General features: G+C 48.8%; 1 protein-coding gene across 2 annotated transcripts in view; it reads right to left on the reverse strand.

Moving 5' to 3' along the window:
• Positions 1-223: 223 nt before the first annotated feature.
• The window catches only part of lratb.1 (lecithin retinol acyltransferase b, tandem duplicate 1), a 47,962-nt gene continuing 34,989 nt past the window's right edge, over positions 224-13,196 (reverse strand). For both annotated transcript variants that reach the window (XM_071334175.1, XM_071334176.1), the window contains exons 17-20: positions 12,766-12,849; positions 6,636-6,753; positions 3,611-3,701; positions 224-2,932 (exon numbers count right to left, since the gene is read on the reverse strand). In XM_071334175.1, the coding sequence (XP_071190276.1) occupies positions 2,858-2,932; positions 3,611-3,701; positions 6,636-6,753; positions 12,766-12,849 (368 nt within the window). In that variant the 3' untranslated portion in view covers positions 224-2,857. The remainder of the gene's footprint in view (positions 2,933-3,610; positions 3,702-6,635; positions 6,754-12,765; positions 12,850-13,196) is intronic.

Genomic DNA, 13,196 nt, shown 5'->3' on the forward strand with positions numbered 1-13,196 from the left:
CAAGCTCCCTCAAAACTTGAGACATTTGTGGCATTGTGTTGTGTGCCAAAACTGCACATTTGAGTGGTATTTTATTGCCCCCAGCACAAGGTGCACATGTGTAATGATCATGCTGTTTAATCAGCTTCTTGATATGCCACACCTGGCAGGAAGATGGATTTTATTGGCAAAGGAGTTCATGTTCACTAACAGGAATGTAAACAAATTTAGGCCCAACATTCAAGAGGATGGAACAGGGATCTTTTATTTCAGCTCATGAAACACATGGGACCAACACTTTACATTTTGCGTTTATATTTTTGTTCAGTATACTGTAGATCGAAGCGTTCATTCTATCTAATCTATGGCATCATTCTGTTGAGTTCATTTATTCTTCTAGGGCAACATAGATACATGCAGCTTCCCTTCTGTTCTAACTATAGACAAGTTGACTAACGAATAGACTAACAAAGTGTCGGAAATTATAAGGCAGAAACATATCTACATCAGGTAAATCTAAATCCTGTTTAAAAACAATAGTTCCGTCATCTCTGTAGCCTACAGTCATGTTCTATATTAGCGGGTCTGGCTCAGGTGTGGGCCTCAGATGTTTCACTTTATCACAGGCGGTTGTGGACAGGGTTATTCACAAAACAGCTGCCACTGGCATATATATTGTTGTATTGTCCCAGTGGTTCTCTCTGTAATAAACACAGGTTAAATCCCAAAATGGGGCCTTATTCCCTATGTAGCCCCCCATAGGGCTCTGGTCTATAGTAGTGCACTATGTAGGGAATAGGGTTCTATAGGGCTCTGGTCTAAAGTAGTGCACTATGTAGGGCATAGGGTTCTATAGGGCTCTGGTCTAAAGTAGTGCACTATATAGGGAATAGGGTTCTATAGGGCTCTGGTCTATAGTAGTGCACTATATAGGGAATAGGGTTCTATAGGGCTCTGGTCTAAAGTAGTGCACTATGTAGGGAATAGGGTTCTATAGGGCTCTGGTCTAAAGTAGTGCACTATATAGGGAATAGGGTTCTATAGGGCTCTGGTCTAAAGTAGTGCACTATGTAGGGAATAGGGTTCTATAGGGCTCTGGTCTAAAGTAGTGCACTATATAGGGAATAGGGTTCTATAGGGCTCTGGTCTAAAGTAGTGCACTATTTAGGGACTAGGGTTCTATAGGGCTCTGGTCTAAAGTAGTGCACTATTTAGGGACTAGGGTTCTATAGGGCTCTGGTCTAAAGTAGTGCACTATATAGGGAATAGGGTTCTATAGGGCTCTGGTCTAAAGTAGTGCACTATATAGGGCATAGGGTTCTATAGGGCTCTGGTCTAAAGTAGTGCACTATATAGGGAATAGGGTTCTATAGGGCTCTGGTCTAAAGTAGTGCACTATATAGGGAATAGGGTTCTATAGGGCTCTGGTCTAAAGTAGTGCACTATATAGGGAATAGGGTTCCATTTGAGATGCATCTAGACTACGGTAGACGTTGTCCTATAAAACTCGGCTTGTTGTGTTCAGTCAGAAGAATATTTTGAAACAAGAAACTAAAACAAAGGAGGTTTTTTTTTAACTTTGTTTCAGAACATCGTCTCTCGCTTCTAGAAATACAATGCAAATTAATTACTTAAAAATCATACAATGTGATTTTATGGATTTTTGTTTTAGATTCCGTCTCTCACAGTTGAAGTGTACCTATGATAAAAAATTACAGACCTCTACATGCTTTGTAAGTAGGAAAACCTGCAAAATCGGCAGTGTATCAAATACTTGCTCTCCCCACTGTAGGTCGTCTGTCCAACGTTAAAGCAAGTGGGCCAGAAGTTACAGAATCCTCCTTCAACAGGAAGTGGGCCAGAAGTTACAGAATCCTCCTTCAACAGGAAGTGGGCCAGAAGTTACAGAATCTTCCTTCAACAGGAAGTGGGCCAGAAGTTACAGAATCCTCCTTCAACAGGAAGTGGGCCAGAAGTTACAGAATCTTCCTTCAACAGGAAGTGGGCCAAAAGTTACAGAATCCTCCTTCAACAGGAAGTGGTAAGTGGGCCAGAAGATACAGTATCTTCCTTCAACAGGAAGTGGTAAGTGGGCCAGAAGATACAGTATCTTCCTTCAACAGGAAGTGGTAAGTGGGCCAGAAGACACAGTATCTTCCTTCAACAGGAAGTGGTAAGTGGGCCAGAAGACACAGTATCTTCCTTCAACAGGAAGTGAACCAGAAGGTACAGTATCTTCCTTCAACAGGAAGTGGTAAGTGGGCCAGAAGACACAGTATCTTCCTTCAACAGGAAGTGAACCAGAAGGTACAGTATCTTCCTTCAACAGGAAGTGGTAAGTGGGCCAGAAGATACAGTATCTTCCTTCAACAGGAAGTGAACCAGAAGGTACAGTATCTTCCTTCAACAGGAAGTGGTAAGTGGGCCAGAAGATACAGTATTTTCCTTCAACAGGAAGTGGTAAAAAGGTATATAGTATCAGTATCTTCCTTCCTGTCAGTTTAGTGGTTGTCTGTCCAAATGCACAGTAAGACAAGCACATCGTTTAAGATACAGAGCAATATCTTTACAAACTGATCATGTAAAAGTCCCAAACTGCACCCTACTGTATTCTTTATGGGGCCATGGTCAAAAGTGTACTATATAGTGCACTATATAGGGAATAGGGTGCCAACTCCAGTCTAAAGTAGTGCACTATATAGGGAATAGTGTGCATTTGAGATGCAGTTACTGAGAATATCTCCACACACAGTGATAATGCCCTCTCTTCTTCTAACACTCCTGATGTATATAGGCAGGATATATCACAAGGATTCTCCATTGGCCAACAATACATCTCTATATTTATTCTTAATTTTTTCCTCTGTGTCTCCCCGTCTCAGTCGACCAGAGACTTGAGGTCTGGTAAGCCGGTCAGTTTAAGGTCCAGCAGCATCTGACCATAGGCTTTACCCTAAAGCAGAGAGAGGAAGAAAGAGAGACAGAGAGAGAGACAGAGAGAGAGACAGAGAGAGAGACAGAGAGAGGAGAGAGAGAGGAAGAAAGAGAGAGAGAGAGAGAGGAAGAAAGAGAGAGAGAGAGAGAGGAAGAAAGAGAGAGAGAGAGAGAGAGATTTAAACCATTTATACTGTAAGCCTTACAACTAAATTATGTTAATGTGTTAGCAGAAATCTCACTAAGAATTCGCTATTTTACTGAAAAGACTAAAAAGCACGTGTCTGTGCCTGCATGTGTGTGTGTTTGTGTGTGTGTGACCCTTTGATGTAACTGAGTTCTAGTGGGCCAATAAAAGGCTTTACAGGGCTGCTGTCACCACTGGGGTGTGACAGAGAAGAGGGGGAATGGAGGGAGGGAGGGGGTATGGGGGGGGGAGTGAAATGGTGAAGGGTATAAAGAGAGAAGAAAGGGGGAATTAGGATAGAGGGAGGGAGGGAGGGAGGGAGGGAAGGAGGGGGGGTGAGGAAGGAGGGAAGTGTGGACCTAAGAGGTCAGGGGTGAGGGGTAGAAGGTGAGAGGAACAGGGGCAACAGGACAGAAGAGAGAAAGGAGAAGGGGGTTGTGGGATACGGGAAAAGAGGTGAGGGGTCATGGTGTGTGTGTGTGTGTGTGTGTGTGTATGTGTGTGTATTACCTGAGGGTCACAGCGTATCGATGCCACCCCACCCCCTCCCAGAGAGCTTTGCAGGACGAAGTTGAGAGCATGAATCCCTGGTAACTCATAACTACAGGAGAGGAGAGAAGGAAAGAACGCACACACACAGAGACACACACACACACACACACACACAAGCTCTTGTTAGCATAATCAATGTCAGACGTGGTGCTGTGGTTAGATGCTGGAGGAAACAGAGGCCGAGTCCCAAAAGGCAAGCTATTCCCTATATAGTGCACTTCTTTTGAAGAGGACCGATTGGGTCCTGGTGCACTATATAGGGGAATAGGGAATCATTTGGGACTCCGGCCTACAGCCCTCCTCCACCCTAGACTGATCCCTTGGTGTGGAGGCTCATTAAAACACATCTGCTGTCTGTTAAATTAAAATGGAGACGTCCCCCCACTCTCCAGTAATACCATGGTCACCCCCCCCCACTCTCCAGTAATACCATGGTCATCCCCCCTCTCTCCAGTAATACCATGGTCGTCATCCCCCCTCTCTCCAGTAATACCATGGTCATCCCCCCACTCTCCCCAGTAATACCATGGTCATCCCCCCACTCTCCCCAGTAATACCATGGTCATCCCCCCCTCTCTCCAGTAATACCATGGTCACCCCCCCCCTCTCCAGTAATACCATGGTCATCCCCCCTCTCTCCAGTAATACCATGGTCATCCCCCCTCTCTCCAGTAATACCATGGTCATCCCCCCTCTCTCCAGTAATACCATGGTCATCCCCCCTCTCTCCAGTAATACCATGGTCATCCCCCCACTCTCCAGTAATACCATGGTCATCCCCCCCTCTCTCCAGTAATACCATGGTCACCCCCCCCCTCTCTCCAGTAATACCATGGTCACCCCCCCCCTCTCTCCAGTAATACCATGGTCACCCCCCCCTCTCTCCAGTAATACCATGGTCATCCCCCCCTCTCTCCAGTAATACCATGGTCACCCCCCCTCTCTCCAGTAATACCATGGTCATCCCCCCCTCTCTCCAGTAATACCATGGTCATCCCCCCTCTCTCCAGTAATACCATGGTCATCCCCCCCTCTCTCCAGTAATACCATGGTCATCCCCCCTCTCTCCAGTAATACCATGGTCACCCCCCCCCTCTCTCCAGTAATACCATGGTCACCCCCCCCCCCTCTCTCTCCAGTAATACCATGGTCACCCCCCCCTCTCTCCAGTAATACCATGGTCATCCCCCCCTCTCTCCAGTAATACCATGGTCACCCCCCCCTCTCTCCAGTAATACCATGGTCATCCCCCCCTCTCTCCAGTAATACCATGGTCACCCCCCCCTCTCTCCAGTAATACCATGGTCACCCCCCCCCTCTCTCCAGTAATACCATGGTCACCGCCCCTCTCCCCAGTAATACCATGGTCATCCCCCCACTCTCCAGTAATACCATGGTCATCTCCCCACTCTCCAGTAATACCATGGTCATCCCCCCCTCGCCCCAGTAATACCATGGTCATCCCCCCTCGCCCCAGTAATACCATGGTCATCCCCCCACTCTCCAGTAATACCATGGTCACCCCCCCTCGCCCCAGTAATACCATGGTCATCCCCCCCCTCTCCAGTAATACCATGGTCATCCCCCCACTCTCCAGTAATACCATGGTCATCCCCCCACTCTCCAGTAATACCATGGTCACCCCCCCTCGCCCCAGTAATACCATGGTCATCCCCCCCCTCTCCAGTAATACCATGGTCATCCCCCCACTCTCCAGTAATACCATGGTCATCCCCCCTCGCCCCAGTAATACCATGGTCATCCCCCCCTTCTCCAGTAATACCATGGTCATCCCCCCACTCTCCAGTAATACCATGGTCATCCCCCCACTCTCCAGTAATACCATGGTCACCCCCCCTCGCCCCAGTAATACCATGGTCATCCCCCCCCTCTCCAGTAATACCATGGTCATCCCCCCACTCTCCAGTAATACCATGGTCATCCCCCCACTCTCCAGTAATACCATGGTCATCCCCCCACTCTCCAGTAATACCATGGTCATCCCCCCTCGCCCCAGTAATACCATGGTCATCCCCCCACTCTCCAGTAATACCATGGTCATCCCCCCACTCTCCAGTAATACCATGGTCATCCCCCCTCTCTCCAGTAATACCATGGTCATACCCCCCCCACTGTCTAGTAATACCATGGTCATCCCCCCCTCTCTCCAGTAATACCATGGTCATCCCCCCACTCTCCAGTAATACCATGGTCATCCCCCCTCGCCCCAGTAATACCATGGTCATCCCCCCACTGTCTAGTAATACCATGGTCATCCCCCCCTCTCTCCAGTAATACCATGGTCATCCCCCCACTCTCTAGTAATACCATGGTCATCCCCCCTCGCCCCAGTAATACCATGGTCATCCCCCCTCTCTCCAGTAATACCATGGTCATCCCCCCCTCTCTCCAGTAATACCATGGTCATCCCCCCCTCTCTCCAGTAATACCATGGTCATCCCCCCACTCTCCAGTAATACCATGGTCATCCCCCCCTTCTCCAGTAATACCATGGTCATCCCCCCTCTCTCCAGTAATACCATGGTCATCCCCCCACTCTCCAGTAATACCATGGTCATCCCCCCCTCTCCCCAGTAATACCATGGTCACCCCCCCTCTCCAGTAATACCATGGTCATCCCCCCACTCTCCAGTAATACCATGGTCACCCCCCCTCTCCAGTAATACCATGGTCATCCCCCCACTCTCCAGTAATACCATGGTCATCCCCCCTCGCCCCAGTAATACCATGGTCATCCCCCCTCGCCCCAGTAATACCATGGTCATCCCCCCTCTCCCCAGTAATACCATGGTCACACCCCCCTCTCCCCAGTAATACCATGGTCATCCCCCCCTCTCCCCAGTAATACCATGGTCATCCCCCCCTCTCTCCAGTAATACCATGGTCACCCCCCCTCTCCCCAGTAATACCATGGTCATCCCCCCACTCTCCAGTAATACCATGGTCACCCCCCCAGTCCTACCGTGTGACAGCATCATGTGTGTCTGGCTGTATGAGGTGATGGAAGTAGTCCTCCACCACTGCTTCAGTCAGGTGTTTCTTCAGGTACGGGAAGTAAAGGGGGTGGCGTGATATCACACCTGGGGGGGGAGAGTCCATTAATATCACACCTGGGGGGGGGGGGGTCCATTAATATCACACCTGAAGGGGGAGAGAGTCCATTATTATCACACCTGGGGGGGGGGGAGAGTCCATTAATATCACACCTGGGGGGGGGGGGGGGGAGTCCATTAATATCACACCTGAGGGGGGAGAGAGTCCATTATTATCACACCTGGGGGGGGGGGGGGGAGTCCATTAATATCACACCTGAGGGGGGAGAGAGTCCATTATTATCACACCTGAGGGGGGAGAGTCCATTAATATCACACCTGAGGGGGGAGAGAGTCCATTAATATCACACCTGAGGGGGGAGAGAGTCCATTAATATCACACCTGAGGGGGGAGAGAGTCCATCAATATCACACCTGAGGGGGGAGAGAGTCCATCAATATCACACCTGAGGGGGGAGAGAGTCCATTAATATCACACCTGAGGGGGGAGAGAGTCCATTAATATCACACCTGAGGGGGGAGAGAGTCCATTATTATCACACCTGGGGGGGGAGAGTCCATTAATATCACACCTGAGGGGGGGGGGGGGAGTCCATTATTATCACACCTGAGGGGGGAGAGAGTCCATTATTATCACACCTGAGGGGGGAGAGTCCATTAATATCACACCTGAGGGGGGAGAGAGTCCATTATTATCACACCTGAGGGGGGAGAGTCCATTAATATCACACCTGAGGGGGGAGAGAGTCCATTAATATCACACCTGAGGGGGGAGAGAGTCCATTAATATCACACCTGAGGGGGGAGAGAGTCCATCAATATCACACCTGAGGGGGGAGAGAGTCCATCAATATCACACCTGAGGGGGGAGAGAGTCCATTAATATCACACCTGAGGGGGGAGAGAGTCCATTAATATCACACCTGAGGGGGGAGAGAGTCCATTATTATCACACCTGGGGGGGGAGAGTCCATTAATATCACACCTGAGGGGGGGGGGGGGGAGTCCATTATTATCACACCTGAGGGGGGAGAGAGTCCATTATTATCACACCTGAGGGGGGAGAGTCCATTAATATCACACCTGAGGGGGGAGAGAGTCCATTATTATCACACCTGAGGGGGGAGAGAGTCCATTAATATCACACCTGAGGGGGGAGAGAGTCCATTATTATCACACCTGAGGGGGGAGAGAGTCCATTATTATCACACCTGAGGGGGGAGAGAGTCCATTAATATCACACCTGAGGGGGGAGAGAGTCCATTAATATCACAACTGAGGGGGGAGAGAGTCCATTAATATCACACCTGAGGGGGGAGAGAGTCCATTAATATCACACCTGATGGGGGAGAGAGTCCATTAATATCACACCTGAGGGGGGGAGAGAGTCCATTAATATCACACCTGAGGGGGGGAGAGAGTCCATTAATATCACACCTGAGGGGGGAGAGAGTCCATTAATATCACACCTGAGGGGGGAGAGTCCATTAACATCACACCTGAGGGGGGGAGAGAGTCCATTAATATCACACCTGAGGGGGGGAGAGAGTCCATTAATATCACACCTGAGGGGGGAGAGAGTCCATTAATATCACACCTGAGGGGGGAGAGTCCATTAACATCACACCTGAGGGGGGGAGAGTCCATTAATATCACACCTGGGGGGGGGAGAGTCCATTAATATCACACCTGGGGGGGGAAGAGTACATTATTATCACACCTGAGGGGGGGAGAGTCCATTAATATCACACCTGGGGGGGGAGAGTACATTAATATCACACCTGAGGGGAGAGAGTCCATTATTATCACACCTGAGGGGAGAGAGTCCATTAATATCACACCTGAGGGGAGAGAGTCCATTAATATCACACCTGGGGGGGGGGGGGGGAGTCCATTAATATCACACCTGAGGGGGGAGAGAGTCCATTATTATCACACCTGAGGGGGGAGAGTCCATTAATATCACACCTGAGGGGGGAGAGAGTCCATTATTATCACACCTGAGGGGGGAGAGTCCATTAATATCACACCTGAGGGGGGAGAGAGTCCATTAATATCACACCTGAGGGGGGAGAGAGTCCATTAATATCACACCTGAGGGGGGAGAGAGTCCATCAATATCACACCTGAGGGGGGAGAGAGTCCATCAATATCACACCTGAGGGGGGAGAGAGTCCATTAATATCACACCTGAGGGGGGAGAGAGTCCATTAATATCACACCTGAGGGGGGAGAGAGTCCATTATTATCACACCTGGGGGGGGAGAGTCCATTAATATCACACCTGAGGGGGGGGGGGGGAGTCCATTATTATCACACCTGAGGGGGGAGAGAGTCCATTATTATCACACCTGAGGGGGGAGAGTCCATTAATATCACACCTGAGGGGGGAGAGAGTCCATTATTATCACACCTGAGGGGGGAGAGTCCATTAATATCACACCTGAGGGGGGAGAGAGTCCATTAATATCACACCTGAGGGGGGAGAGAGTCCATTAATATCACACCTGAGGGGGGAGAGAGTCCATCAATATCACACCTGAGGGGGGAGAGAGTCCATCAATATCACACCTGAGGGGGGAGAGAGTCCATTAATATCACACCTGAGGGGGGAGAGAGTCCATTATTATCACACCTGGGGGGGGAGAGTCCATTAATATCACACCTGAGGGGGGGGGGGGGAGTCCATTATTATCACACCTGAGGGGGGAGAGAGTCCATTATTATCACACCTGAGGGGGGAGAGTCCATTAATATCACACCTGAGGGGGGAGAGAGTCCATTATTATCACACCTGAGGGGGGAGAGAGTCCATTAATATCACACCTGAGGGGGGAGAGAGTCCATTATTATCACACCTGAGGGGGGAGAGAGTCCATTATTATCACACCTGAGGGGGGAGAGAGTCCATTAATATCACACCTGAGGGGGGAGAGAGTCCATTAATATCACAACTGAGGGGGGAGAGAGTCCATTAATATCACACCTGAGGGGGGAGAGAGTCCATTAATATCACACCTGATGGGGGAGAGAGTCCATTAATATCACACCTGAGGGGGGGAGAGAGTCCATTAATATCACACCTGAGGGGGGGAGAGAGTCCATTAATATCACACCTGAGGGGGGAGAGTCCATTAACATCACACCTGAGGGGGGAGAGAGTCCATTAATATCACACCTGAGGGGGGAGAGAGTCCATTAATATCACACCTGAGGGGGGAGAGAGTCCATTAATATCACACCTGAGGGGGGAGAGTCCATTAACATCACACCTGAGGGGGGGAGAGTCCATTAATATCACACCTGGGGGGGGAAGAGTACATTATTATCACACCTGAGGGGGGGAGAGTCCATTAATATCACACCTGGGGGGGGAAGAGTACATTATTATCACACCTGAGGGGGGGAGAGTCCATTAATATCACACCTGGGGGGGGAGAGTACATTAATATCACACCTGAGGGGAGAGAGTCCATTATTATCACACCTGAGGGGAGAGAGTCCATTAATATCACACCTGAGCGGGAGAGAGTCCATTAATATCACACCTGAGCGGGAGAGAGTCCATTACTGTGAATTAGTCAGTGATGTTAACAGTCTCTAATGTACTGTGAATTAACAATATTGATGTTAACAGTCTTCATTGTTGAGTACAGTATATAAATGTTATGTATATTTGTAATAGACAGTTTGTTGTACAGCTTAACTATACAGGACACGAGACATCCTACAGCTGTACTATACAGGACACGAGACATCCTACAGCTGTACTATACAGGACACGAGACATCCTACAGCTGAACTATACAGGACACGAGACATCCTACAGCTGAACTATACAGGACACGAGACATCCTAAAGCTGAACTATACAGGACACGAGACATCCTAGAGCTGAACTATACAGGACACGAGACATCCTAGAGCTGAACTATACAGGACACGAGACATCCTCCAGCTGAACTATACAGGACACGAGACATCCTAAAGCTGAACTATACAGGACACGAGACATCCTAAAGCTGAACTATACAGGACACGAGACATCCTAAAGCTGAACTATACAGGACACGAGACATCCTCCAGCTGTACTATACAGGACACGAGACATCCTAAAGCTGAACTATACAGGACACGAGACATCCAAAAGCTGAACTATACAGGACACGAGACATCCTAAAGCTGAACTATACAGGACACGAGACATCCTAGAGCTGAACTATACAGGACACGAGACATCCTAAAGCTGAACTATACAGGACACGAGACATCCTAAAGCTGAACTATACAGGACACGAGACATCCTCCAGCTGTACTATACAGGACACGAGACATCCTAAAGCTGAACTATACAGGACACGAGACATCCAAAAGCTGAACTATACAGGACACGAGACATCCTAAAGCTGAACTATACAGGACACGAGACATCCTCCAGCTGTACTATACAGGACACGAGACATCCTCCAGCTGTACTATACAGGACACGAGACATCCTACAGCTGAACTATACAGGACACGAGACATCCTAGAGCTGAACTATACAGGACACGAGACATCCTCCAGCTGAACTATACAGGACACGAGACATCCTAAAGCTGAACTATACAGGACACGAGACATCCTACAGCTGTACTATACAGGACACGAGACATCCTCCAGCTGTACTATACAGGACACGAGACATCCTCCAGCTGTACTATACAGGACACGAGACATCCTACAGCTGAACTATACAGGACACGAGACATCCTAAAGCTGTACTATACAGGACACGAGACATCCTCCAGCTGTACTATACAGGACACGAGACATCCTAAAGCTGAACTATACAGGACACGAGACATCCTCCAGCTGTACTATACAGGACACGAGACATCCTCCAGCTGTACTATACAGGACACGAGACATCCTCCAGCTGTACTATACAGGACACGAGACATCCTCCAGATGAACTATACAGGACACGAGACATCCTCCAGCTGAACTATACAGGACACGAGACATCCTACAGCTGTACTATACAGGACACGAGACATCCTCCAGCTGTACTATACAGGACACGAGACATCCTCCAGCTGAACTATACAGGACACGAGACATCCTCCAGATGTACTATACAGGACACGAGACATCCTCCAGCTGTACTATACAGGACACGAGACATCCTCCAGCTGAACTATACAGGACACGAGACATCCTACGGCTGTACTATACAGGACACGAGACATCCTCCAGCTGAACTATACAGGACACGAGACATCCTCCAGCTGAACTATACAGGACACGAGACATCCTCCAGCTGAACTATACAGGACACGAGACATCCTACAGCTGTACTATACAGGTTACGAGACATCCTACAGCTGAACTATACAGGTTACGAGACATCCTAGAGCTGTACTATACAGGACACGAGACATCCTACAGCTGTACTATACAGGACACGAGACATCCTCCAGCTGTACTATACAGGACACGAGACATCCTCCAGCTGTACTATACAGGACACGAGACATCCTCCAGCTGAACTATACAGAACACGAGACATCCTACAGCTGTACTATACAGGACACGAGACATCCTCCAGCTGAACTATACAGGACACGAGACATCCTACAGCTGAACTATACAGGACACGAGACATCCTACAGCTGAACTATACAGGACACGAGACATCCTACAGCTGAACTATACAGGACACGAGACATCCTACAGCTGAACTATACAGGACACGAGACATCCTACAGCTGTACTATACAGGTTACGAGACATCCTACAGCTGAACTATACAGGTTACGAGACATCCTACAGCTGAACTATACAGGACACGAGACATCCTACAGCTGAACTATACAGGACACGAGACATCCTACAGCTGTACTATACAGGTTACGAGACATCCTACAGCTGAACTATACAGGACACGAGACATCCTACAGCTGAACTATACAGGTTACGAGACATCCTACAGCTGAACTATACAGGTTACGAGACATCCTAGAGCTGTACTATACAGTTTTTGTACAGTGAGTCTTACCGATGTTACTAGAGTCTCCCTTGTCTCCACTCCTGGTGTAGGCCAACTCCTCCAGTCTGTAGGAGTGGGGACCACTGGGCAGATCTGGAGAGAGAGAACAGTGAGAGAAAGAAAGACAATCAGGAATGAGACTGTGGTCAGAGACCAGCATTAGACTCTGATTATCACAATGAACCAGCCTCTCTCTTCATTCATTGGGGGGACAGAGTGTTCCTATCCACAGAGGGGTAGGTCATCTATTAGTTCTGCCTCTCTCTTCATTCATTGGGGGGACAGAGTGTTCCTATCCTAGTTCTGCCTCTCTCTTCATTCATTGGGGGGCCAGAGTGTTCCTATCCACAGAGGGGTAGGTAATCTATTAGTTCTGCCTCTCTCTTCATTCATGGGGGGGCCAGTGTTCCTATCCACAGAGGGGTAGGTAATCTATTAGT

The sequence above is a fragment of the Salvelinus alpinus genome, chromosome 11 (genome assembly GCF_045679555.1).
Source record: "Salvelinus alpinus chromosome 11, SLU_Salpinus.1, whole genome shotgun sequence".
NCBI classification, from domain to species: Eukaryota; Metazoa; Chordata; class Actinopteri; order Salmoniformes; family Salmonidae; genus Salvelinus; species Salvelinus alpinus.